This window comes from Penicillium manginii (assembly GCF_028828005.1).
Source record: "Penicillium manginii strain IBT 31320 chromosome Unknown utg000001l:1.0-3466041.0:1.0-3467806.0, whole genome shotgun sequence".
NCBI lineage: Eukaryota > Fungi > Ascomycota > Eurotiomycetes > Eurotiales > Aspergillaceae > Penicillium > Penicillium manginii.
Genome location: NW_026643102.1, coordinates 2,963,394 through 2,989,301, shown reverse-complemented (window position 1 = coordinate 2,989,301; position 25,908 = coordinate 2,963,394). Strand labels below are relative to the sequence as shown.

The 25,908-nt window shown below is 48.6% G+C and overlaps 10 protein-coding genes across 10 annotated transcripts; 7 read left to right on the top strand and 3 right to left on the bottom strand.

The window, feature by feature from the left end:
* Nucleotides 1-426: 426 nt before the first annotated feature.
* On the top strand, nucleotides 427-1,791 carry N7533_001100 (ankyrin repeat domain-containing protein; the record flags this gene model as incomplete). Its single annotated transcript, XM_057097750.1, has 2 exons — nucleotides 427-1,546; nucleotides 1,730-1,791. 2 exons carry the CDS (start codon nucleotides 427-429, stop codon nucleotides 1,789-1,791), a joined length of 1,182 nt encoding a protein of 393 aa, XP_056966243.1.
* A 171-nt stretch (nucleotides 1,792-1,962) lies between these two features.
* Nucleotides 1,963-3,409, top strand: N7533_001099 (uncharacterized protein; the record flags this gene model as incomplete). The annotated part of the gene is made up of 6 exons (XM_057097749.1): nucleotides 1,963-1,976; nucleotides 2,242-2,482; nucleotides 2,530-2,775; nucleotides 2,884-2,964; nucleotides 3,109-3,234; nucleotides 3,293-3,409. 6 exons carry the CDS (start codon nucleotides 1,963-1,965, stop codon nucleotides 3,407-3,409), a joined length of 825 nt encoding a protein of 274 aa, XP_056966242.1.
* A 1,688-nt stretch (nucleotides 3,410-5,097) lies between these two features.
* On the bottom strand, nucleotides 5,098-5,912 carry N7533_001098 (60S ribosomal protein eL33; the record flags this gene model as incomplete). Its single annotated transcript, XM_057097748.1, has 4 exons — nucleotides 5,098-5,227; nucleotides 5,334-5,514; nucleotides 5,730-5,739; nucleotides 5,888-5,912. 4 exons carry the CDS (start codon nucleotides 5,910-5,912, stop codon nucleotides 5,129-5,131), a joined length of 315 nt encoding a protein of 104 aa, XP_056966241.1. The 3' UTR covers nucleotides 5,098-5,128.
* A 1,952-nt stretch (nucleotides 5,913-7,864) lies between these two features.
* N7533_001097 (glucose-6-phosphate dehydrogenase) lies at nucleotides 7,865-10,143 on the top strand (the record flags this gene model as incomplete). The annotated part of the gene is made up of 9 exons (XM_057097747.1): nucleotides 7,865-7,905; nucleotides 8,210-8,282; nucleotides 8,365-8,385; nucleotides 8,441-8,791; nucleotides 8,859-9,056; nucleotides 9,112-9,196; nucleotides 9,250-9,534; nucleotides 9,597-9,968; nucleotides 10,031-10,143. 9 exons carry the CDS (start codon nucleotides 7,865-7,867, stop codon nucleotides 10,141-10,143), a joined length of 1,539 nt encoding a protein of 512 aa, XP_056966240.1.
* A 1,088-nt stretch (nucleotides 10,144-11,231) lies between these two features.
* On the bottom strand, nucleotides 11,232-12,977 carry N7533_001096 (alpha-glucosidase; the record flags this gene model as incomplete). Its single annotated transcript, XM_057097746.1, has 1 exon — nucleotides 11,232-12,977. The coding sequence occupies one exon, from the start codon at nucleotides 12,975-12,977 to the stop codon at nucleotides 11,232-11,234; it is 1,746 nt and encodes a 581-aa protein (XP_056966239.1).
* Nucleotides 12,978-13,744: 767 nt separating this feature from the next.
* N7533_001095 (uncharacterized protein) lies at nucleotides 13,745-15,424 on the bottom strand (the record flags this gene model as incomplete). Its single annotated transcript, XM_057097745.1, has 1 exon — nucleotides 13,745-15,424. One exon carries the CDS (start codon nucleotides 15,422-15,424, stop codon nucleotides 13,745-13,747), a length of 1,680 nt encoding a protein of 559 aa, XP_056966238.1.
* Nucleotides 15,425-15,885: 461 nt separating this feature from the next.
* Nucleotides 15,886-17,828, top strand: N7533_001094 (glycoside hydrolase family 32 protein; the record flags this gene model as incomplete). The annotated part of the gene is made up of 2 exons (XM_057097744.1): nucleotides 15,886-17,380; nucleotides 17,437-17,828. The coding sequence occupies 2 exons, from the start codon at nucleotides 15,886-15,888 to the stop codon at nucleotides 17,826-17,828; spliced, it is 1,887 nt and encodes a 628-aa protein (XP_056966237.1).
* Nucleotides 17,829-18,931: 1,103 nt separating this feature from the next.
* N7533_001093 (putative sucrose transporter) lies at nucleotides 18,932-21,018 on the top strand (the record flags this gene model as incomplete). Its single annotated transcript, XM_057097743.1, has 7 exons — nucleotides 18,932-19,029; nucleotides 19,096-19,121; nucleotides 19,206-19,450; nucleotides 19,509-19,575; nucleotides 19,628-19,699; nucleotides 19,754-19,943; nucleotides 20,001-21,018. 7 exons carry the CDS (start codon nucleotides 18,932-18,934, stop codon nucleotides 21,016-21,018), a joined length of 1,716 nt encoding a protein of 571 aa, XP_056966236.1.
* Nucleotides 21,019-21,887: 869 nt separating this feature from the next.
* Nucleotides 21,888-23,416, top strand: N7533_001092 (OSTA/TMEM184 family protein; the record flags this gene model as incomplete). Its single annotated transcript, XM_057097742.1, has 6 exons — nucleotides 21,888-21,960; nucleotides 22,030-22,177; nucleotides 22,250-22,502; nucleotides 22,575-22,700; nucleotides 22,755-22,904; nucleotides 22,970-23,416. 6 exons carry the CDS (start codon nucleotides 21,888-21,890, stop codon nucleotides 23,414-23,416), a joined length of 1,197 nt encoding a protein of 398 aa, XP_056966235.1.
* Nucleotides 23,417-25,369: 1,953 nt separating this feature from the next.
* On the top strand, nucleotides 25,370-25,638 carry N7533_001091 (uncharacterized protein; the record flags this gene model as incomplete). Its single annotated transcript, XM_057097741.1, has 2 exons — nucleotides 25,370-25,558; nucleotides 25,627-25,638. 2 exons carry the CDS (start codon nucleotides 25,370-25,372, stop codon nucleotides 25,636-25,638), a joined length of 201 nt encoding a protein of 66 aa, XP_056966234.1.
* Between the last annotated feature and the right edge of the window lie 270 nt (nucleotides 25,639-25,908).

Here is a 25,908-nt window from a genome sequence, read left to right as displayed (position 1 = left end):
TGAGTCAGCCGGTGCCCTGCCTGCCATGTAGATAGCTTCTCTCCATAGCATCTTCATGTCACCACCATCTTCAGTCTCTCTGCGAATATCTATATCCTGTGCCTCCAGTAGGAAATACCACTCGGGCCCCAACGTGGCTATTGTGGCAACCCCTGCGCAGCGCTAATTCCATCCAGTATCCTTGAAAATAGATCAAGCCTGCGAGTAAATGAGCTCCTCGATTAACATCCTCGTATCGATATTGAGATTTATACGAGATTTGATAATATTATACGTCACATGATTACTGTCCCCCGCGTTTGAGCACCAGTCAGCTTGGGTTAGAAGCATTACCACTGACTTCGCAAACTACTTTTCGTCTTAAGAAGCATCAGTCCTCCCCGGGAAATGTCTAATATGAACTTGGAGCCACTTGATTCCCCAAGCATGGCGTACGGTGGAGACCCTGCCACAAAAACACTGCATCCTGAGCAATTCGCGGACGTCAATACCCAAGGAGGCCAGTATGGAACCGCTCTCCAAGCTGCGGTACGCGAAGGCGATGTAACAGCTGTGCAGATGCTTCTTGAGAAAGGCGCGTACGTCAACTCTCAAGGAGGCCAGTTTGGAACCGCTCTCCAAGCTGCAGCACACGAAGGCGACACAGTGACTGTGCAGATGCTTCTTGAGAAGGGCGCGGACGTCAATGCTCAAGGAGGCCTATATGGAACCGCTCTCCAAGCTGCGGTAGACAAAGGCGACATAGCGACGGTGCAGATCCTTCTTGAGAAGGGTGCGGACATCAATGCTGGAGGGGGTCTCTATGGGACCGCTCTTCAAGCTGCGGCGCGGAGAGAAGACGCATCCACTGTGCAAATGCTTCTTGAGATGGGTGCGGACGTCAATGCTCAAGGGGGTCTATATGGAACCGCTCTTCAAGCTGCGGCGCGGAGAGAAGACGCATCCACTGTGCAGATGCTTCTTAATGGGGGCGCGGACGCCAACGCTCCGGGCGGCTACTATGGAACTGCTCTCCAGGCTGCGGCATGGGGAGGGAATATAGCGACTGTACGAATGCTTATTGAGAATAGTGCGGACGTTGACGCTCAAGGAGGCGAGTATGGAACTGCTCTCCAGGCTGCAGCAGCAATACCAGATGACTCGGGGGTTCTGCGAGCACTTCTGGAGGAGGGTGCGAACGTAAACGCCCAAGGAGGTTATTATGGAAATGCTCTCCAAGCTGCGGCACGCGAAGGCAATAAATTTACTGTGCAGATGCTTCTTGAGAAGGGTGCGCATGTGAAGGCTCGAGGGGGCTATTATGGCACTCCTCTGCACGCTGCGGCGGCGAAAGGGGACATGGCGGTTGTGCAACTTCTTCTTGAAAAGCAGCCGGAGATAAACGTCCAGGGTGGTAGCGCAGGGCGGACACCACTTCACCTCGCGGTCGAAGCCGGTGCTGTGTCCGTTGTGGCTCAACTTCTCAAACAAGGTGCGATTGCCGATATACATGACCTTGACGATGTTACTCCACTACATCTTGCGATGAAAAAACATGACTACCAAAGTGTGCTACTACTTCTTTCGAGAAGTACTGATAGTCTAAGCCTTTTCAATGCTTCCACATGGCGAAAGCTTTTACCCGGTCCCCACAGTCACATTGAAATTTCCATAGGACAATCCACGACTATTAGAAAGATACCGGAGAGTGAGATACGAAAGAACTACCCAATTTTCCATTTCCCCGCAGCGAGCTCTGATAATTTCGATGATATCATGGCATCGGAAATTGATTCTAAGCGACTTTTGTGAGTATCCTTGAGGTTTTGAAGTGAATATATGCCTGACACGGAATTCATGTAGTATGCTTGCTGATGGGCTTCTCCTATGGCATAGCGATTCAAAGACGGGGGTACATTGTCGTTGGTGGCGCAAGACACTGCTTGACATAAATCCCAGGGGCACTCAGACAGTTCTGAGGAAATGGGTCAAGCCACGTAGGTATCCTTTTTAGATTCAGTCCATGTCAAGCAATTTTCTAACCAACGCGAGCAGGCTTAGCATGGGGGGTCCAATCTAACACACCACCCAGTCGAGAAGTCATTAGCCGAATTCCCAAGAGAGATTGTAAGTTTCCTTCGGGTCGAATACATGTCAAGAGGTTTTCCTATTAACGCGAAAAGGCTTCATTGAGTGCTGCTTCACTATATCTGCGATTTCATTGCCTACCTCGGCCAATACTGATTGGCCTACATTGTCCAGTCATGCCTCCCAGTTGGATATAGAGCGTCTTGAGAAGACATTTGGAATTGCATGGATTTTGGTAAAGCTTCACGACGCGACAGCTTCAGACAGTGTTTTGGAATCAAAAATATTTTTCAGCACTTCTGAATACGCACAAGTGCCGCGACGTGCGACAGATCTCTTCCTACCGCTAGTCCAGCAATTACTACAAGAGTGGAACCTTACTCTTCACGCAGCGGAAAACCGTTTAGAAATGAAGGTGAGAAATTACCGCTTTGCATTAGCATTTTAATTGACCATAGCTAGCGTACGGAGCTGCTGATGGCGAATGGGAAAAATCCGCGCCTAATCCGAGACTTGTTGGGCGATGCCCAGCTGTGGGACCTGCTGAGAAAGAGTTGTAAACAGCAAATAAATGACTTGGTGGCACTTCAAACCAGCTACTACATGAGTGAATCATGGGCTATGCTTCGCGAGAACAAATCTACGGAACTTAATGGATTGAAGGAAGAAGGGGCGTCCTTTCGGAAAGAAATAGACGGTCTAGAACAGGTGTTTCTTGAAGGACTGAAAGCTCTAACTGAGACTTCCCACGATCTGATTCAACTGGTATAGATGGTTTATTTCTGTCTTCAAGAAATTAATACTAACTTATGAAAGGAATTCAATTTGACCTCAATCGGGGAAGCACAAAAATCAACATCGACGAATAAGAGCATGAAACGGCTAAGTTGGATTACGGTATATTCCCGACTACTTATCAATCTTCTTTTACTACACCGGTTGCGGACTGATTTTAATAGTTCTTTTTCCTCCCATTAATGTTCATCTCGGTATGGCTGTCAATGATGCTTCAGATTGGATGCATGGCTAATAATGATACAGAGTCTCTTTGGAATGAACATTGATGTCTTGGCAAATAATCCTCCCTGGTGGCTTTACATTCCATTTGCCGTGGTCACCACATTTTTCACTCTTGCCGTGTGGTTAATTTTCAAATACAACGTTGATGTTAGTCTGGCAATCTCATCCTCTCATCATAAAGCTGACCTACTAACAATGGACATAGTTGGAGGAAAATATAGATCTCGGTTTTAAACGTCTACTTAAGGCGCCAGCCCTCGGCAAGTCTTTGACAAAGGCTAGCACTGACGACCCTTCGCACGGCAACGAACCACAAGTTTGAGCTGCTTTGAGACGAAAGGTCTTGGATCAGAGGACTCCATTACCTAGATACCTGTGTCAGTCTCGACCCGGTGTGGTTCGTATGGCATCTTTATCTTTGCTATTGCCGCAGTTATCCTTCACTTCAATGACATACAAAAATTTCCTCTGGAATTTAAGATATCTCCAATAGAAAAGCCGGGTCTGAGCTGTGAAGACCTTAAAGACGGTGTCTACCGCAGAGCCGCGGAAGACATGCGCTAGGACGATTCGGGCAGTATCTGATAGTTGCTTCCCTGCCTCCTGAGGTGGAGGGTGTCACTTGCAGTGGGGCTGGCCAGGCGGTGCCCACACTGTCCGTCTGAACTAACCTATTCTATCGCACACAGATTCGTTCATCAAAAAGTACCAAGTGGTCTGGTTTAATATGTTATACAGATCAAAATCCCTTACTACTATTAGAAGGGTAGTACTAATAGTGGTTTGAACCTTGGAAGTGCCACCTGCCAGTGGGCAGTGTCCGGGATAGTTAATCCATACTAGTAGCACTACCGAGGTAATAGATAGTTAAAACTTGGATATATATATTACCTACCTACTCGCCCTACCTACCTAACCTAGATGCTGAGGTATTCCAAGCCCTGGAATAGAGTTATCTCTGGCAAAGTAATATAAGGCCTCGAAAATCTGCGACTTGATTGTGATCTCAATTTCTCCAGGGCTATGGATAGGTATAAAATAACATGGCTGATACCCTCAGCGGACCTCAAAAGACCGCCCTATCATGAACGTCGGGCTTCATGGACGTCCGGACGACGTCATGATCTAGTAGGAGTATAGATGTTCGCCAGTTCTAATACGAAGTATGGGGTAGTACTCCGCTCCTAGATGCTTATTCCAGGGCACATCTGAGTCAACTTCAAGTTCAAAACGCTTGCTGCCCAGGCGTAACTCTGAAAGCCGCCGACGTAGGCGGGGATACCCCAGTCTAGTAACACCTGATTACAACTACGAATACCGAATATATGAGTAGGCGCAATGGGTGGTATATTTTTTTTAACAGATGCCTTGGTGGAGTAGCCAGAGCAAAACATGCAATTCTCTATAACAGAAAAGACGAAACGCACGGTGACGAGGCCAGGCATGGCGGGAAAAAAGAACTTCGAACTCGCAATTAACCGGGTTGTTGAAAATGGTATGGATTTTGGTGCGTAAGAGCGTCAGATACACGGGAGGAGAAAAAGGGGTGACTTGGATGCAAAAAGCGACCCGAAAGAATCGCTCACGCACAGCCACAGAAAGACAAATCATCAGCAATCATCATGGGGGAAACATAATGATCCGAAAATTAAGGTAAGGAATCAAATAGGTCTCTTCATTCCAGCACTTCCGGTTAACCCCCCCGTCTCAGTTAAGAGAAGAAGGGAAATCAGAAGCAGGTCGAGACATTCGAGGTTTTGCGGATTTGAAAACATTGGCAATAAGAGGGTTGGTTGTGTGCTTCAAAATGGTAAAACTTCTTTTTTTCTTTTGATTCGTAGGGCTCGGTTTGTGTGGTTTTAGTTATTGGCCCTGCCTGCTTTCTCCCACGAATGTAAAAAAACGTTGTTCAAACCGCCAACTCCCAATCCAAACAACATCTCGGCTTTTTTGCCGATTCCGTCGACTTTTCCTTGCCTGGCCGGCCGCCGTCTGCACGAAAGGGAGAAAGAGAATCGCCCACTAGATACAGAGAAGCCGTTTAGATGTTGGAGGGGTAGAGCATGACGCGGACGGTGGCACCGAAGGACTTGGGGGGGGAGGTTGTTGCGGAACTTGGCGCGAACAACACCGGAGTTACCTAGTGGTTATTAGTATTGCGCAGAGAGATGGAAAGTAGATGAGCCATTCTCGATAGAGAGATGGCCCTATGCTGGAGATTTTGGCATACCGTGAGGACGGGTAACCTTGCCCCAGATCACCCGGATGTTGGAGCCGCGGACCTCACGCTTGGCACGGTAAACGAAAGCGACCTTCTTGCCAAGGTAGAAGCTGGCGGCCTTGGGGTCGTCGACACCCTCAATCTTCACCAGGGAGGTGTTGGGGTTGGTGGTGTGCTTGGCGCGCTGGTAGCTCAGGTGGCGTCCCCTGTAAAGAAATCCGTATTAATTCTCTGATCCGGTGAATGTGCGATGTGTGTTTGGAAGTGATCGTGTGGGAATATGCGATTCCCCGTTTCGTTTCTTTTCCGTCGCCTGGGTGTTCACAGTGTGCGGTTCCTGAATCCATCTCGACTGACGATCTCGAAATCGAACCGAGGGGGTATTTGTGGGCAGATGCGATGAGCGGAGTGAATAACTTACTTGACGTAAACTAGAGGAGGGAAGATATGTTAGTACAAGATGTTCAATATTGAGGGTCTGGTTGGTGATGGCCGGTTGATGCGCGAAGGGCGATCTCGAAGTCGACCTTCAAACGCATCTCCCAGACCATACACGGTGATGATAGAGGGCGCACTCACGGCGGTGTCCTTGTTCCACAGACATGATGTCGGTTCTTCTCTGAGCAGCGGGCAAGGAAAAGATGTCGAAGGAATGACCCGCAAGTTTGTCGTATTGTCGTCGGCTTGAGATAGTCAGGGTAGGGCAGCACCGATTTCCAGTGTGGTGGCTACTTCCGCCCTAACCCAATCGGGTCCTTAGCGATAGGGTAAGCGAGATCATGTGAGCACACTTCCAGGCCTTCGGGAGGCGAGTTTATCCGGGCCGGGATGACACCTGGTGGAAGTGGGGCTTCAGGGTTATTGCCTTATTGCCTTGCTGCCTTGCTGCCCTCCCGCCTGAGGTGTCTATTCACACCTGACACCCCAGGCGTCAATCACCTCATCGCATCACCTGACCAGTCGGGCAACAGTACTCCGTAGTCCGGCCCAGGCTGGAGAGCTGACAAACTACAGAGTACCCAAATTCACCATGACGACACCGTACCTTTCTTAGTCGGACCTTATGGTGACTACGGAATATGGAGTCTGAAGTATGGTGATGCGCTGTGTCGGTCTTTGAACGGCGGGCCAAATTTACTACTAATACCATGTGGTAATGACCAGCGAGAGTACACACTCGATCACTCCATACTAGTATATCTGCCATGGCTGCCCTTCGTGACTTCATTTGCCAGACTCCTCTTTGATATCCTGCGTAAGCTCCGGCAGTGCAGGGAAAAAAGCCAGGATTTTGAACTGGCTGATTCGGACTCTTCTCCGACATGCAGGCAGACCGGGCGGACTGATTGGGAAATCCAGATATCTCCAAGCCCCACCAGCGCAGGAATGATTGACCGGGAGATCGGGCGGATCGCTCGTACGAGTCGGTTATGGCGTACGGAGGACAGTGGCCCTGGCGGTTAATAGAGAATCAAAGATAGCGCCGAATGCGGCGCTGGGCCGACTGCCGGAGTTACAGCGGGAAAATAGAATCCGTCTGGTATGAGAGATGACAAATGTGCCGATCGACTCCACGATTGGGTCACCGGAGTCACAGTATGAGTCGACTGTCAGATCAGATCAGTATATGGGACATACAGATATACCTAGGTATGCATTTGCCGGGGTGTGTTGAGCTCTGCTGCTATGGGAAAGACAGTGTCAACTTAAGAATTGGTTGCTATCAGAGTACTCTATGCATCCACTCTCACTAATTATGTATTAACTCCGTACTCCGTAAACTGGTAGCTTCTGCAAGGTAACTCTGTGTCAAGCTCCACCCCGCTGACCGCAACCCATCGAGGATAGCCCTCTTTTTTTGTCTGGTCGACATCTCCACACTGCATTCAGGCTGTTTTTATGTTTCTGTTCTGTCGATACCAAATACGGAGACTCGTATGGTATTATAGATCAGCTGACTCTTTCCTTTAATCTTCCAGAAACTCCCCCCGTCTCCATTGGACTGTCGTGGTGGCTTGCTGGCTGGGTTGCAGCTGCACCCCGGCTAGAACTGGCTGACGGGGTAAGCAAAAAGCAAATTAATATTAGGTACCGTACGAGAGAGAGGGGAAGGAATAGAAGGGCGTAATTCAAATAGAGGATCATCCTGTTAAGTGGTGGAGGTGGAGGTGGTGGTGGTGGTGGTGGAGTTGATGCTATACCAGAGTACGGAGTACCAGGACCAACTATGGACAGCACAGCACCAAGTCTAGGACACGGCTAGCCTCGCAAAGAGGAGATAGACTACTCTATATAAGTATTTATGTACTCCGTACATGCAATGGCAAAGACGCTAGGCATGTAATCTCAATACTCTGAAGTCATAATCATACATAAAATACCCAAAGCCCCACCAGTGCAAGCTGTGAGAGCGACACCCTGTTGAAAAGTACCTGCTCCGCCGGGACGTCTTAGAGCGTGGTTCTTCTTTCCTCTTTCCCAACAACCTCAACCCTCCATCTCTTCTCCCTTCTCCCTTCTCCCTGTTTGTATATTTCACCGTTGGTGCGTTGCAAAATGGCTAGCATCATCTCCAACGACGAGCACCAAAATGCCGGGTAAGTTGCCATCTGCCTCTGACATCACCTCCCCTCCTTCCCCTCCGCTCAACACCAGCCGATGCGCCCTGACTTCTGCACCTTCGCCTCGACACCTCTCTTTATCTCCCCTACACAAGCGTACCTCGGAAATCGCTCAATTAGAGCCAAAATCAATTCACCCACTTGCTCTTTTCCCATTCTGGCCTTTTTACACCCTCCCGTGCACCCCGCTCGAACCCCTCCATCCTACCTCCGTCTGCAAATTCTGCCTCTGTGCTTCGCCTTGATCTGTCCGACTAACAATGGCTTCTTTCGCTTTCAGCACTATTGAATTGAAGGATGACACCATCATCGTGGTGCTCGGTGCATCCGGTGATCTGGCTAAGAAGAAGACGGTTTGTTGCCCCCTCCTCGCTTATGCCCAGATGGGCATTGCTACTCTGTGAATGACCCCCTCCTTGCTAACTCGCTCATCAGTTCCCTGCGCTCTTCGGTCTCGTATGTTCAGCTTCGCCTTGTGTGATAAGGTCGCCTCGCTAATTATACCCCCCAGTTCCGCAACAAGTTTCTCCCCAAGGACATTAAGATCGTCGGATATGCGCGGACGAAAATGGACCACGAAGAATACCTTAAGCGTGTGCGCTCTTACATCAAGGTCCCTACAAAGGATATCGAAGAGCAATTAGATCAGTTCTGCACATTCTGCACCTACGTCTCCGGTCAATATGACGAGGACGACTCCTTCATCAACCTCAACAAGCACCTCGAGGAGATCGAACACAACCGCCAATCAAAGGAGCAGAACCGCGTCTTCTATATGGCTCTGCCCCCCAGTGTTTTCATTACTGTGTCTGAGCAATTGAAGCGTAACTGCTACCCCAAGAGCGGTCTTGCCCGCATTATTGTGAGTATTTACCGAACAATTGGCGATGCCGAGGTCCGGAGCTAATGCGTCATTTCCCCCTTAATAGGTCGAGAAGCCATTCGGTAAGGATCTTCCTAGCTCGCGCGATCTTCAGAAGGCCCTGGCCCCCAACTGGAAGGAGGAAGAGATCTTCCGTATCGACCACTATCTTGGTAAGGAGATGGTCAAGAACATCCTCATCCTCCGATTCGGCAACGAGTTCTTCAACGCTACATGGAATCGCCACCACATCGATAACGTTCAGGTATGGATATATTTGATTAGTGGTCGAAGTAACTTGGATCTAATGCAAGCTCCAGATCACATTTAAGGAGCCTTTCGGCACTGAGGGCCGTGGTGGTTACTTCGATGAGTTCGGCATCATCCGTGATGTCATGCAGAACCGTACGTATCGTCAGCAAAAGCCATTCCTAGCCCATCTAGCTGACACTCTGCAGATCTTCTCCAGGTTCTGACCCTGCTCGCCATGGAGCGCCCCATCTCTTTCTCTGCCGAGGACATCCGTGACGAGAAGGTCCGTGTTCTGCGCGCGATGAGCGCGATCGAGCCCAAGAATGTCATTATTGGTCAATACGGTCGTTCCCTGGATGGCAGCAAACCCGGATACCTGGAGGATGACACTGTACCCAAGGAGTCGCGTTGCCCTACCTTCTGCGCCATGGTCGCTTACATCAAGAACGAGCGTTGGGATGGTGTTCCCTTCATCCTGAAGGCCGGAAAGGGTAAGCTTGAGCCCTTCATTACTGATTGTTTCAATTAGCATGCTGATCTTAACTTCCACCAGCCCTCAACGAGCAAAAGACCGAGGTCCGCATTCAGTTCAAGGACGTCACTTCCGGCATCTTCAAGGATATCCCCCGCAACGAGCTCGTCATTCGCGTGCAGCCCAACGAGTCCGTTTACATTAAGATGAACTCCAAGCTGCCTGGTCTTTCCATGCAGACGGTAGTGACCGAGCTGGACTTGACCTACCGCCGCCGCTTCTCCGACCTTAAGATCCCCGAGGCCTATGAGTCCCTGATCCTGGACGCCTTCAAGGGCGACCACTCCAACTTCGTCCGTGACGACGAGCTCGACGCCAGCTGGCGCATCTTCACCCCTCTCCTGCACTACCTGGACGACAACAAGGAAATTATCCCCATGGAGTACCCATACGGTGAGTCAACCGCCTCCATACTCCCCATGCTCACCACAGTGGTCTAACATATACCCCCCCAGGCTCCCGCGGACCCGCCGTTCTCGACGACTTCACTGCTTCATACGGCTACAAGTTCAGCGATGCCGCTGGTTACCAGTGGCCCGTCACCAACACTGCCCCTAACAGACTGTAGGGTTTCGGTTTAGCTTGCACTTTGATAATGACGATATGGGACGCGGAATATGAAGGCGAATAAAATCCACTTTTCTTTTCTTTCTTCTTTCCTTGATCTCCCCCCTTCCTCACGATTCTCACCACCTTTCTCTAAGTTTGATGCTCGGCTTTCTCCTTCCTGCGGTAATCTCGGGCTCCTGCGTCTGGCCTTATGTCTAGAAGTTGGAATTAAATATATTGATGACTGACGTGAAATTTTCCCATCTAAGCTGTTAGCTTTGGCTCCAATAGTGTCACATTTCGAAGGTTGTGTATTGCCTGCTCTAATGTTTCGGACTGCTTGTGAGCCTTTGGTTTAGTGTATTTTGGGGTAGGGTGAACAGTAGGGCAAGAGCGAGGTCAAAGGGGTAAACATATCTCTCCTTCCAAGGTTGCTAACGCCTCGCCAGTGGTGCAGTTGGGTAGTTCCTACACTGCCGGCCTAATCCGGGGGACGCCCGGTATAAGCTACTGGTCAGTGCATGGCTATCTCTGGGGTATGCAAATGAGGTCACAGAGGGGCGGGCGGCTACAAGTAGCCTATCCATGATAGAGCTGGACTTAGGGACAATGTATTTTTTTTTTTGCTTTGATTGAATTCTTTTTTGATTGATTGAAATAGTTATTTCCTTCTCCTTTGATCTTCTTAAAGGAATATTGTATCTGTAGGCTGCCGATTATTAGTATATTGTGTTGTGATACCGCCTTCGGGGTTAGAGTTGAAATCTACAAATCGGTGAAATTGAGACCAGAAAAACATTGTCTCACTTATTCCCTACGCGGAGGTCAACGGTTCGAAACCAGAAATTGGTCAGCTCGAAGTTACTTTGCTCGTATTTCTTGGTAGCTAATAGACGTCAACTTTGACCATCTTGGGAAATATGGGGTTATAAGAGATAGTTCACTGTTTAATTATCAATTTTGACCCTAAGCGGATCTTAGAAATAGTACTGGTAGGGATTTCCGGCAGGTGGATAATGCCAAGACCAAGAGATGCTCTATACTAGTAACAGGTTGTGCAGTTTGGAATTGATATTCGACTTGCTCCCAATTGAAACCTCTCATATTTTATACGTTCGATAAGACCACAGCGCCATATGGCTGTAGCTCAACTTTGCCCTGAGCTCGACCAATGCTAGCCTGGTTCGATACCAAAATCGAAAAGCTCTCGTACCTCTCGACGGATACTGTCTGAGGTCGATCGGAGAAATTCAACAGCACAACCGCTTTCTGACCTTTCTGCTCCCACTCGCGCTCGTATCCCAGAACCATCTCCCCGGTCACAGATTCCTCGAGGGCAGTATAGGATCCATAAACAAAAATATCAGAATGGTCCTTCCGCAGTGCAAGCATCTGCTTCCAGTAGGCCATGATACTCTCAGGATCATCGAGCTGGCGGGCAACATTCCACTCGGTATAGTCCTTGTTGATGGTCATCCATGGCTTAGCACTTGCAACGGTGAACCCAGCATTAGCCGAGTCATCCCATTGCATCGGCAATCGTCCATGATCTCTCGACTTCAGCTGCAACTCCCGGAGCACATCGTCCATCTTACCAACATCACCACCCCGAGCCTTCAAAACTTCATTGTAATAGTTCTTCCCCTCGACATCAATATAAGAATCGGCCCCATACTCCTTGCCAAGATTCGCCATACCAATTTCCTGACCCGCAAGCATGAACGGAGTCCCGGCCAACGTCGTCAGATACGTAGCCAACATCTTGGCCGCAGTCGCGCGGTACTCCGGGGCATCAGAAGCATACCGAGACAACGAGCGCCCACTATCATGATTATCAAGATAAACCGTATTCCACCCATCGAACTTCGGCATGGCATTCTGCCAAAGATTCGTGATAGCACGGATCTTCCTCGGGTGGAAATCATCGCGCTCGTACTTACCATTCGGACCGAAATCCATGTCCACAATGTCCCCAGTAAAGAGCATATTCAACTCATGCCGGTCCCTTGCAACGTACTCGCTGACAGACTGCTCATCCTTGGTAAAGCCCAGCTCGCCAACCGTCATAACATCATAATGGTCCAGAACCTCAGTCCTAATCTCACGAATATAATCGTGCATCCTGGGACCGGAGGCGAAGAACTCCGCACCAGACTGGTACGGTTCATCCGGATTGACGATTTTCCCATCAGGAAGATCGGGGTGTTTCGACATGAGATTCATACTATCAATCCGAAACCCGTCCACGCCTCGATCAAGCCAGAACCGCATATCATCGTGCGTGGCCTGCCGCATCGCAGCACTCTCCCAATTCAAATCAGGCTGACTGGGCAAAAAAAGCGCGAGATAATATTGGCCAGTACCCTCATCAAAGACCCAAGCACTACCGCCGAAGATGGACTTCCAATTATTGGGCTCTTTGCGGTTTCCCTGGGCGTCGTATTGCGGGTCTCGCCAGATATACCAGTCGCGCTTGGGGCTTGACTTTGAACTGCGTGATTCTTTAAACCAGGCGTGTTGGTCACTGGTGTGGTTGACCACTAGATCCATTAGGATGCGGATTTTGTTGGCGTGGAGGGTGGTGATGAGGGTTTGGACGTCGGCGACTGTGCCGTAGGGCGCGTGGATGGAGCGGTAATCTGCGACGTCGTAGCCCATGTCCTTTTGGGGTGAGGCGAAGATTGGAGACAGCCAGATTGCATCTACGCCTAGAGATTTGATGTAGGGGACTTTGCTGATTATCCCGGGGATGTCACCGAGGCCATCGCCGTTGCTGTCGAGGAAGCTGGCTGGGTAGATTTGGTAGACGACTGCTTCTTTCCACCAGGCCTTTTGGATGGGTTGGGGCGTCATGGTGGAGTATGTATAAGAAGGAAAGGAGATATAGGAAGATAAAACAAGTATGTCAATCGTCTTTCAGGAAAAGTTTTGACTTTTCGTAAAGCAAGGCGAAGGTGAAGACGAAGATTGCCGTGAAGATGTGGTTGGAGTATAAGTAGGTCATGGCGGTGGCACGGGGCTCTTCATACTACTCCGTTAACACACCGAAGTTGTTCAGCTCGGGTAGATCAAGGGAGAACCTGGGGCTAGCTCGGAGAAATTCGTAGCGAGGCTTTTGGCGATGCGGAGAGGTTCGTTGAGGTCGATGGTCGGCAACATCGTGGACCTCTGTCGAGTTTCTCCGAGGAGTCTCCGTTGCTGTCCTACCGCATCGAAATCAAGGTCGAGATAGTCTATGATGCCAGGATAGCTTCCGAATCAATTGCGAGGTATTTACTTCGCGATCACTCGGGGAATTAATCGTTTAACTTTGCCGACTGGAAATTTTGATAATTCTTCCATTTTACTTTTCCGCTAGTTCTATCCGAAGCTTTAGTCAATTTTACTGCGACACGAATATTTTTTGAGACATGGGCGTGATGATAGTTCTGCAATCAAGTTTACGAGAGAGGTATTTGAAGTGGTATAAGATATAATTGAATAGTATTGTTTAATGGGCTGGTTAGAAAGCAGGCAGGCCAAGCAAACTTCATAAAAAAGCATAAAACAAACTTGAAGCACTCGTAATAATCGCTACGCGGGCAGAATAGAAAACATCTAATCATCAACCGTTTGCTCTCTTAACAAACAGATTTGCCAACATGCTTAGCCTTGTCAGCAAGTTCACCAAAGAAGCCAGCCTTCTTCTTCTTTTCGACAACCTGGTCTTCAACAACGATAAAGTCCTTAAACTTCCGTGGTGAAACCTTGTTCGCATAGAGCGTATCAATGTCTGCATTGGACCTATTCTTTGTCTCCGGCTGGAAGAAGTAGAGACCCGCGAAGATGAATAGCTCCGCTCCAACGAACAGGAACATGACCCTGCCACCCCAGTTGAGTTCGTCCGGGTTGATGAAGTATGGGAAGACAGACGACAGCAAGAGGGCTGTCAGCTGCTGACAGACCAAAACAAATGAGATGGTTTTGGGGCGCGTGGCTTGTGCTGCGGTTTCTTGGGCCACGGCCCATCCGTAGCAGCCCACAGTAGCAGTGTAAATCATTGACCAAGTGATCATAAAGGCGAGGAGGGCAACATTGGCAGCAGTATTGGTAGTAGGTGCCATGGATACCCCAGCGATGATGACAGACCAGAACATCAGCACAGTGCCTCCACCAATGAGGCCCTTTCTGCGAGGAATGATGTCGGAAAGACAGACAGCAACAAAATTTGATAGGAGTTGCAGCGATGAAGAGATTGCCGTCAATTGAAATGAGTCAGCTTGGCCGATCAATTGGAAGTAATAGGTCTGATAGGTATTGGCAAAGTAGCCGCCCGAAAAGTTCTGAGATTGAAGGCCGAGCACAGCGACGAGCGTACGGGAGCGATGCTCTTTGGTGAAGATACTTTTCCAGCTTGTCTGACTGAAAGCAGACTCCTCATTCTCAGTCTGTTTAAGTTCTGTCTTGATGGTTTCAATACAGAGGTCGATATCAGCATCGGGGCCATATAGCCTAGTGATAGCCTTGCGGGCATCATCCTCGCGGCCCTTCTTCATGTACCAGACTGGGCTTTCAGGCAGAAATGGAAGACCGCAAAGATAAAGACCAGGCATGACGAAAGTCATGACAAAGGCCAGTTTGAAAGACCAGACGCCTTGAAGTCCTGACGCACCATACGCTGTGATGGATGCGCAGAATTGACCGAAGACAATCACAACATTGGTAAGAGACGACGCAATGCTGCGAAGGTGTGTAGGTGCATTCTCTGTGACATATAGAGGGGGAAGCACTGTCGCAAGACCAACCGAAAGACCGAGAAGAAGCTTCGAGACGAATAGAACTGGGAGAGTTGGAGCAAAGACGAGAGCAAATGATGATCCGAGAGAAATGAAGACTGCGGTATAGAGCAGGACTTTGCGACCCCAGAAATCGGCAAATTGCCCTGCGGCATAGCCTCCAAAAACTTGCCCGATTGTCGAAGCGGCATTCCACAGTGACTGCCATAAAGCAGGAATCACATACTCGTCACCGAGAGCGTAGTAATTACCATAGGCCTTTCGGAAATCGGGGAATGCAATGGCTAGGCCAGATAAATTGGCATCGTAGCCCCAGCTGAAGACAAGAAGCATGGTGTAGAGAGTCCACAGGCAGAATCGTTTCTCGGCCCGGATAGCTCCCCACAGCTTCCGCCATTGTTCTTTGGTGGTGATTTCCAAAGGTTCACAGTCTTCAAATTTTGTTGGTAATGGGTCCGCGAGGGTAGTCTCGACATGACTGATGTTCGTCTTCTCGACTTCAAGAGCTTTGAGAGAAGAACCCATGATTGATCAGAACTCGTATCAGAAACAAGATCGACGAGGCTATGCTGTTTTTTGAGAAATGTCTGTCATCAAGCGGAGGCATCTCGACATTTTATCTCTCTGACATGGGCCAGAGCACCACGGCGAAACTCAGGAAGCAAGGATCAAGAATGAAAATGGAGGTGGTTCTGGGAAATCGTCGGAAAAACTCTCGATAGATCAGTTCCACGTAATGCTCGGCTGACCATACAGTGGAGTCCCCACGGGGGAAATTCCAAGAGCTGAAAATGCGGGCGGACTCGAGGCAAAGTTTGGAAGAGGCTCACTTCTCCTCCGGTGAAGCTTCGGCGAAACTCAACTTTATAGTACAAGGCTCCGGTATATCGCCGTTCAACGAGTGTCAACATTTGTTCTTTTAAAACCCGAAGACTAGTCTTTCGATTCGATAATGCATCGCTTTAGTTTTATTTCTTTCTACCACGATGACGAGTGCATCAAGCTCCGGAGAAACCTCGCAAAGCCCAGAATCCTGTGGCTCAACTGAGGTCACTACTCCCGAGGGATTCAAAGCCGAAACTACTAGCCTTGCCCAAAGACATACGAGATGGCGTCCATCTTTTCATATTATGCCTCAAACGGGATGGATGAATGATCCATGCGCACCTGGATACGACCCCTCTACCGGGTTGTATCACGTCTCCTTTCAGTGGAACCCTAATGGCCCTGACTGGGGTGATATTGCTTGGGGAACTGCGACTTCCAGTGATATGATTTCATGGGACATTCAAGAACATCCCATCTTGTCACCAGACAATAGATATGACTCCAAAGGTGTCTTCACAGGGTGCTTTGTCAAAGCAGCAGATGGAACTCTCAACTACATCTATACCTCTGTCAGCTCCCTCCCAATCCACCACACCATCCCGCATCAAACTGGCTGTGAGACATTAAGCATCGCAACATCTTCGGACCATGGAAAGACTTGGCATAAAAGTGATAGGAACCCAATTCTTCCGGGTGAACCGTCCGATCTCGATGTCACTGGCTGGAGAGATCCATTCTGTGCTCCTTGGCCCAACATGAGCAAGGTTCTGGGGTTAGACTCAACGGATACCTTATTCGGTATTATTTCCGGAGGCATCAGGGATATTACACCTACAAGTTTTCTCTACAAGATTAGCGTGAACAACCTGAGTGACTGGGAGTATCTCGGCCCCCTTGCAAATTTTGGTCTGAATCTCAGGCCGTCACGGTGGTCTGGTGATTTAGGAAGGAATTGGGAGGTGACGAACTTCCTGTCACTGTCCGAAGAGAATGATCCCCATTCGATCTTCGACTTTCTGATCATGGGTACTGAAGGCTGTCTCGAGGGTGGTCCTGAAGGATCTCCGGGCAGTGCATGTCCATCGCGTCCAAGCCGTGGCCAGCTTTGGATGTCTGGCAATCTTCAGAAAGATGAAGCTACTGGTCTTGCAGATATTTCGTATGGCTTCGGAGGTCATCTCGACCATGGTTGTCTCTATGCGGCCAACTCTTTCTTTGATCCACGAATTCAGCAATACGTTGTCTGGGGGGGGATCACAGAAGAAGACCTGTGTGATGATCTTCGCCATCAGCAAGGATGGAGCGGGTCGCTTTCAATGCCCCGACAGCTTCATCTACAGACTCTTCACAATGTAGTTGGCGCATTGGTCTCTGATTTGCCCTGCATCACCTCACTCAAGCTCGAACCAGAGGCCGATGGAGCTTTCACTATCCACACTCTGGCCAGTGAGCCATATAAGCCTTTGGTTCAGTATCTTCGAACATCTTCAGAGGCGCGTTCTTCACATTTGCGGGCATCGTGTCTGGATAATGATTCTGCCGAGGTTGGCTTCTCTCTAGAAAGCCTGAACAGTAAGCACTGGGAGCTTGAGTGCTCTTTTAAGATCTCGAAAACTTGCTCTCGGGTTGGTATATCCATTGGCCATTCAAGAGGTGAGACTCCCCCGCAATTCATCTTCCTGGCCTCATGCTGATCACATCATCAACAGACTTTCAAAATGCAACGACAATGGTATTCAAGCCGCAAGATGAAACTTTCACGATTTCCCGGCCATCCTTTCCCCGTCCCGATTCGGCTTTATTGATCAATAGCTTCCCTGAAATAGCGCCACACACCTTGTTCACAGGGACGAGCCCCAACAACGGAGAAGAATGGACGGAAAGCTTGGATATTCGCGCATGGAGAGATAATTCTGTCCTGGAGGTATTTGTCAATGGTCGGACTGCGATCTCCACTCGTCTTTACGCGGCCGAGGAAACATTTGGTATGCGGTTCTTTGCCGAGGATGATACATCGAACCCTGGAGTGCTGCTGCGGACGAGCCACGTTGGTCCAACAGAGTTGAAATTTGCAAATTTGTGGCAAGGAATTACGATTTAGTGATAGTTTCAATATTATAATAGTCAAGTTTAATTTTTGAAGGTCTTCCAAGGTTAAATTTTGCAACTTGAACTTTCTGACTATGTAATTTGAACTTGAAACCTTGGAAGATACACCTACCTACCTAGGTACATCACTGATGGCAGATGCCCCTTTATATATATCTGATGCAACTTGAACAGGGCAGTCCACGGGGGGCATGACGCCGTGCCCACTAGGAGCAAATAGTAACTACTCCAGCCCCAAACTAAACCTGAGCCGATTAATTCTATCCTTACAGTCTTGGAGAAAATAATTGCTTCTTCATGTCGCTGTAACTTCTTGAGTGCTTCCCCTTTGATAATTCAAGGTGTTGTTAAAAATAGACCGGAATATTGATGACTCAGCAATTCCAGCCAATCAACCGCTTCGCGCAGATCAAAAGGGTCTCCGGATTGAATTGACTGCACTCGACGATTAACTCCTTTTTGTATTTTGAACATCTTGGAAATAACACCTCGCTCGTCCAGCTGAAACACCCAGTACAATTGATAGAAAAATCGCTTCTACCTGGAACACGAGAGCTGTCACTACCTCAATCGGCAGTTGCGAAACCCCTGGGCGGGTCTCACGATAAAGCCGGGGGCCCGCATGAACGGCGCCGGGGCCAAGTCCATTTTTCCCCCCCCAAAACGAAACCGCCCAGTCCAGCCTTCAGCCTTACTCTGCTATCCTCCTCAGACTTCGCCTCGCCCCCTCTGACGGCCCCTCGAGACCCCATACCAACCCTTTGCTGACCCCATATTCGTCACCCCCACACCCCAAAACACGACCGAATCGTTCCGCTGCCGCGCCCGCCGATCATACAAGAAAGTGAAACAAGGAGGAGGGCACGCGGTGACACGTCGAGCACCATTGGGCATAGGCAGTTCACCGACTGAACTTCTCTTCGCCTATATAGCCAGAGCCGCGTCGTTTCACTACTGCGCCTGCCAGTTGGACCTCCGCCGCGCGTTTCGGATCACGATTCGCGACCACCCGGTCTACACGTCTCAATTAGCCCTGTTTGAAGCGGAACCCGCGGAGGAGAGATCGAGCGCATGCTATTGTGCAATTAGCACAGCATGGTGCAAACTGCACGATGGGCGGGCACGCCCTCTATCAAGGGCAAGTCGGAATCGACGCGCATGGCGCTGTTGACGTTCAGCTTGGTGGGACTACAGTGCGTATTTGGATTTCTCTCCTGGGACCGCATCAAGGGACAGACAGGCTGACAAGGTGTTAATAGGTTTACCTGGGGTACAGAGATGACCTGTAAGCTTCGACCTGCAGACTACGGAGGCATTGGGGATTGGTGTTGAAAGCTGGACGATTGCTAATCCTCGCGTCTGTGACTAGATTGTACGCCGTATCTACTTCAACTTGGTTTGACAAAATCCAAGGTCTCGTTGGTTTGGATCGCTGGCCCTTTGTCGGGATTGATTATCCAGCCTTTAATTGGTGTTATTGCTGATCGCTCACGGTCGAAATGGGGACGACGCCGGCCGTTTATGATCTTCGGCTCATTTGTTGTGGCTTTTTGTTTGATCGTGCTGGGCTGGACTGCCGAGATAGTAGCCATGTTTGTTACAGAACCAGAAAAGGTGTTGTTTTTCTCTCTCGAGCCTGCTGTGTTGCATCGTTGCTGACCATTTTGACTAGGCCAAGAACGTCACTATTGCTCTGGCTGTGTCTAGTATCTACGCCGTGGACTTTTCTATTAACGTTGGTGCGTCTACCCGCATTCTACCACTCGGTGTTCCCTGCTAAACTGCTATTAGTTCAAGCATGTTGTCGCAGTCTAATCGTGGATACCTTGCCGATTCCTTTACAGCAAGCCGGTTCTGCCTGGGGTATGTCATCCTAATTTTGAGCCCGGTTTTAAAGATATCTGACATTCTCATTAGCTGGAAGAATGTCTGCCATCGGACAACTCATTTCCTACGTGGTAGGTGCAGTTGACACGGTTAGCATATTTGGCAGTCTGCTTGGCGATACCCAATTTAAGCAGATGACGGTAATCGCGGCTATTTCTTTGATCTCGGCTGTGGCAGTTACTTCATATTCGGTGAAGGAGCGCGTGTTGATTTCGGCACGGTAAGATATCATCCGGCCTGCATACATTCGAAGTTATCGGCGCTGACATCACGACAGAGACTCGGACGGAAAAGCAGGTGCTATTCAGGTTATCACCCAGCTCTTCAAAACTACCATGGAGCTCCCACCGCGCATCCAGGCTATTTGCTGGGCCCAGTTCTGGGCATGGATTGGATGGTTCCCCTTCCTTTTCTATAGTACCACCTGGGTCGGTGAGACATACTTCCGCTATGAAGTCCCGAAAGACGAATTGGCGAAATCAACCGATATGCTGGGCGAGGTGGGCCGTGTTGGTAGTCTGTCACTCACGGTATTCTCCTCGATTACATTCTTGAGCTCTGTGTTGCTCCCATTCTGCGTGCAACAGCCCGATACGAAGCGGTCGCGTTTCACACCCAGACCGCCTCCAGGTGTTGCGAGGTTTCTGAAGAAAATCACCGCCGTTCGCCCAGATCTTCAGACAGCCTGGTTTATCTCCCAGATTATGTTTGCTGCGACAATGATCTTTGCACCATTAGCCCACTCGCGCGCGTTTGCCACTTTCCTAGTCGCCCTTTGTGGAATTCCCTGGGCCATCAGTGGCTGGGCACCATTTGCTTTTATGGGCGTGGAGATCAATAAGTTAACGATGAACAGCAACAGTGCTGCCGGATTGGCTGCCCAAACTGCACGCGCTGGGGGTGTGACGATGATAACTTCTGCCAGCATGCGGGCTAGCGCACAGGACACTGAGCTGGAGGTACTTCGATTGAACCACAACGACTCGGACAGCGACGCAGACGAAGAAGACCCATCTTCTAATATCCCATCAACAGGCGAGCTCGCCGGTATCTATCTCGGCGTGTTGAATGTCTATACGACTCTCCCGCAATTTGTCGGTACATTTATCAGCTGGATTGTCTTCACACTCCTCGAGCCAGGCACTACCCCTGAAAAAGACAGTGACCCATCAGACACGCAGTGGATGAACCTGGACAAGGACAAACCTAACGCTATTTCCATTTGCCTCTTCATCGGAGCCATCAGCGCCCTTGTCGCAGCTGAGGCAACCCGACGACTGAGATACGTGCCGTGATTTTTCTCTCGAATAGCACAGTGTCCTTAACGACAGCCGGCCATGGCATGATACAAAAAAGCGCTTTATATCCGATGTATAGCAATGTTTATAGAGGGTCATTTTTCCGAAAAGCGGGGGAAGCTCTTGGAGTTCTGGCATTAGGGTGTGCATATATAATTCCTGACGAAATAGTAATTTAATCAACGACATTGACATTGGTCCAAAGAAGCCCCTGGAAATAATCTGCAAGACCAAGCTTCTCTTCTAGCCTTGGAAAAGCAACTTCGAATGAAAGTTAATACTACTAGTACTGGTACTATCTCACTGACCAATTTAGGAAAGCATTTCGAAGCCCTGCAGATTGAAGAACGATTGGCTCAGATCAACTCAGCCCTCCCCAAATTGACGTTTCACACTGCGGTCAGACGCTGATCAAAGGCTTAATTACCGCACAATTGCGCGTGGCGAAGCCACGGTGTGACGATCTCACCGCTGCCTTTTCTCTCAGTGGTCAGCGCGGGTTAATGCGTGGGGGCTGTTGAGTGGAAATTGGGGGCCAAAACGGACTAAACAAGGCCAAGCACTGCCAGGGCTGAGCTTGGGCTGAGCCCCTAAGCTCGAAAAAGGAATGCAGTGAGACCAAGGCTTTTGTTTTGTGAAGTGGGGATGAAGATCGGCAGCGCCTCCTTACAACAAAGTCAAGATCTTCATCGACGTGTGTTATTTCTGTCATTGGAGATAGGTCTCAGGTTGGCGAGGAGTTTGGTACTTAAGTCTTCTTTTTCGTGTTTCATCAGGCTCTTTTCCTTCAAGCTTTTCTTGATCTACGCCTTCTGTCATATTCTTCGCCGGTTTAGCGTTTTCTATATCCATTTATCGTTTTCGAAATGGGAATTTTAGGCCCCAGAGAGGCCGCCGCTGGTAGCCATGGCTGTGAGCTTCCCGATGATTTCAGGCAAAGTAAGTCAACTTGACAAACTCCTAGGATTAGGTCGCGATGAAAATGGATTTGCCTAACCGTGGACTTAGTGGATGTCGGGCCGTTTGTGGGAAATCTCACGTTTTATCACTTTAACATGATCGTGTCTGGTATCTGCACCGCGATTGTGTTAGTCTTGATTTTCGGTCTAATGGCAAGACATGCGTTGCGCATGAGTAATCCACAAGAACAACTCAAGTATGTTCCCTTGAAAAGATGAATGGAGTCGTTACAATCACAGCAGATGCTAACTCTAAGCTTTCTTCATAGAATCATGCGAATCATCAACTTAATCCCTGCCTACCAAATCCTGTCTTATGCCTCAATCTGTTTTCCGAACGCCTACGTCTACCTACAAGGATTCACCGAGGTGTTCCAGGGCATCGCTTTATACTCATTTCTCATGCTTATGTGCGATTTCATGGCTCCCACTGATCAAGGCAAAGTGGAATTCTTCTCTTCGCTAGAAATCAAGGAACAATGGCGGCCGAAGAGGACAAGAAACGGCCTTAAATTCTTGAAGGTAGGCGACACCTGGATACATGGATACAAAATCCTATAGAGGTGCTGCGAAGAGGTAACTGACTGGAATCAGGTGGTGTGGTGGTCAGTGTTGCAATATACTCTAATCGCATGGGGTGCTGCTATCACTCAAGTGGCGACTCAGGCAGTGCATGTTTACTGTCTTAGTAGCATGGCGCCGCATTTCTCTCATATTTGGGTATGTAGTACAATCGAACTACGACTAGATATCAGAGTCTAACAGGCTCGACAGATCTCGGTGGCCACCTCACTTTCCACAGGAGTGGCCGTCAACGCCATCGTGCAATTCTACGTGAATATGAAGGGGTACATGGCCGAGCATAGACCACTGCTAAAACTCCTAGCCTTCAAGTTGATTGTCGGAGTGATATTTCTGGAGAAGGTAAGCCTCTAACCACCGAGAGTACCCAAACCAAAGACAAAAGAAACGCATTGACAAGACTCAAGATAATCTTCATGATCCTCAGCGGAACAGGGGTCCTCAAGCGTGTGAAGTCCCTCACCTATATCGATATCGCGATGGGGCTACCCACAATGGTAATCTGTGTCCAAATGGTCCCATTAGCACTGTTTGTTTGCTACACCTACCGCACACAGCCCTATGAGATCTCGAACAATGCCCCGCGCACCCTGCGCCCTCGAGAGTACCAGGCTCTCGGCGACGATGCCGACGAGGCATTGATGAGTGGTTTCACGAAGCGGTACCAGGGTGGTTGGTTGGGACTGCATGCTTGGGCCGTCTATCTCAGTCCATTGACCTTGTTCATCGATGTTAGAGAGGCGTATGTCATGATTCATAAAGCTCGGGCTGCGCAGAAGGCGCACTTCAAGGAGCAGGTGCCAGTGCAAATGGATACGCCGATGGAGAGATATGATAGCCCCGAGGGTGCATGAGGAACTGCGCGATGATCGTCATTCCGGAGTTTTGCAGACTTTACATTTTGATGCATGATGAAATCAACCAGTTGTTTACTAAGACTTGTCCTTTGCGTTCTGTGGCAGCATTTGATATTACGAATTTCGAGCGATTGATCAATTCTATGAATACCACATGAGAGTTTCTATTTACCAATTCAAGTAATTTTACCTCGAATGAACGGCATGTTAACTCAGATCAATCTTGCAAGGCAGTCAAAAATGCATCAAGATAGTACATTTTCCATACATTCTAAGCTAATGCCTGTTTAGAAAAGTCGAACATGCCCACGTTGCCAAGAGCCTTTCATTGGGGTGAATCATCTTGGGGGTTCTCCTTTAAGCGGCTTCTTAGAATTAGGAAAATAAGAAGGAAAATTCTCCCGCTAAGAAGAGGAAAATGCGACCAGATAGTTGTCCAATGACTGTTTGAACGCATTGACTGGTAGTCTCAGTTCCAGGGTAATGGAGATGGAAATGATCTTCTCCTTGCATTCGTGGGACGCCTGAAGCATGGCTATTTGTTGGAACGAATTACTAGTAGGCTCATTTTTGTCTAGCTGCCAGTACCCTTATAATGTGGCAGCGCGTCATGAATCCCAAGCCGATAATACTATATAGTCGATAGCAAAATTTGTACCCTAGTCCTCCCTCAACTTAGAATGTCCTGCGGCGCTCCATAGGCCTGTAAATTAGATTGACCGTCCCAGTGACCGCCTGTACCTAATAGCACTCAGGTTTATATGACTAGATCTTGAAATGGATTAGGTAGATTAAGCCTACTATTATAAGCAAATTTCAAAGGACCTCTTGAATAAACTTCAGATAGTGTTCAATGGCACCTACGGTAGCACTGTAGAGCAAGTCGAACATTGGGAACCTTAGTAGCTATCAGTAAGTGTACTAGGCTATGTACCATGAGACTTGGTGAGTTGAAAACTAAACACCCAGGTAGATATCCCAGAAATGTATTGATATAATGCTCTAGGCTACAAATCCTTGGATCCTTTTCTTAGAATCTGCAGTTAGAACTGAGCCGTGCCGCTATGAAGCGCTGTATATGCCCCGATTAATAGATGATCTGCGATGAGCCTTGGCAGTGAGACCTGAGAATGCGAAGGAAGTAATCCGGAAGCTGATTCAATTTTCGACTGTACATAGTTATAGATGATGTTTGAGCTACGCCCAGTAAAAACTTACTTACTCCATACTAGTATCGGCTTTTCTTAAGCAAAGCATACTCACCCATGAAGAGATCTAGATCTAGATGAAGACAAAACTTGTCATTTAGTATCAAGTAACCAAATTGTCTTGGGCCAATTTCAGAATGTGGTTGACTAATGCTTATTGTTGGGGTCCACCGTAGTCACACTGCCAAGGCGTTGGCGCATATAAGCTCGTTGCAATGATCACTTGTGGTAGCGGGTGGCTTTGATAAATCGTCGACTTGTGATGAGCCTTGGGAGATGCGCCAATTAGGACCACCATCTGAATGTTGGTGACGATCTTCTTCAGCTTCCCCACATTCCCATTTCAATCATGAGTTGTTCCTGTTGGGCCCTGCATGATCCTTCAAGTGTGATTACGTCTGCTCTTACCTCAGGTGCTTCATGTTACCAAGTACAACGTTAGGCCTCCCAAGCTATTCAGCAAACCGCCTGGTTGCCTAGCCTTGCCAAGATGATCTTCATTCTCCAGGAACAAAACAGTATACTGATGGTTCAACATGAGTACCGGCCTGAATAGAGCACCAAAACCTATAAATACTGGACGATATTTTCCAAATATCTCAATCCCTCATCAACAACTTGAATCATCTCTCAAGACAACTATCTTTCATTCGGATTATTTCCACTGCAACCATCCGGTATATACCATTCTTTCTCTTCAACATCAGAAATAACATTCATTAACCCCCATTAGCTCAGCAAAATGAAGTACACTATGTTCCTGATCGCCTCTTTCCTCGGCCTAGCCATGGCCGCTGGTAACTGCCCTGATTTCCCTTCTTGCCACTGTCCTGGGGACCTCTGCAGAATCGGTGATAATAAACCCGGTGATGGCCAGGGCGTTTGCTGCGAAGGAAAATCTTGCGTCCGGTCAGGCTCAAGCGAGAACTGGGTATGTCTTCAAGTTTTGTACCCTCTGATATCTCTAACTACAAAGCTAACATTTTTGATATCAATCAGTATTGCCGATAGTGGATTCTGTCGCATCGCTAGAGGGTGTTATACTTGCATCTCTATATTAGCTGTGGTTAGGAGCAGCACCTGTGGTGCATGATTTCGACTCAAATACTAGTTCCAATGCTAGGTAGCTTAACCAATACTTTCATTTCTATACCTGGCTCGCCATAAAAATCAACATCGCAGATGGCAAGACGCCAATTCTTGGTGCCGTTTCCATATGGACCTCATATTAAAGTTGTAAAATTTCCCAAGGAGGCCGATTATTTTCTTTCTCGATTGAAG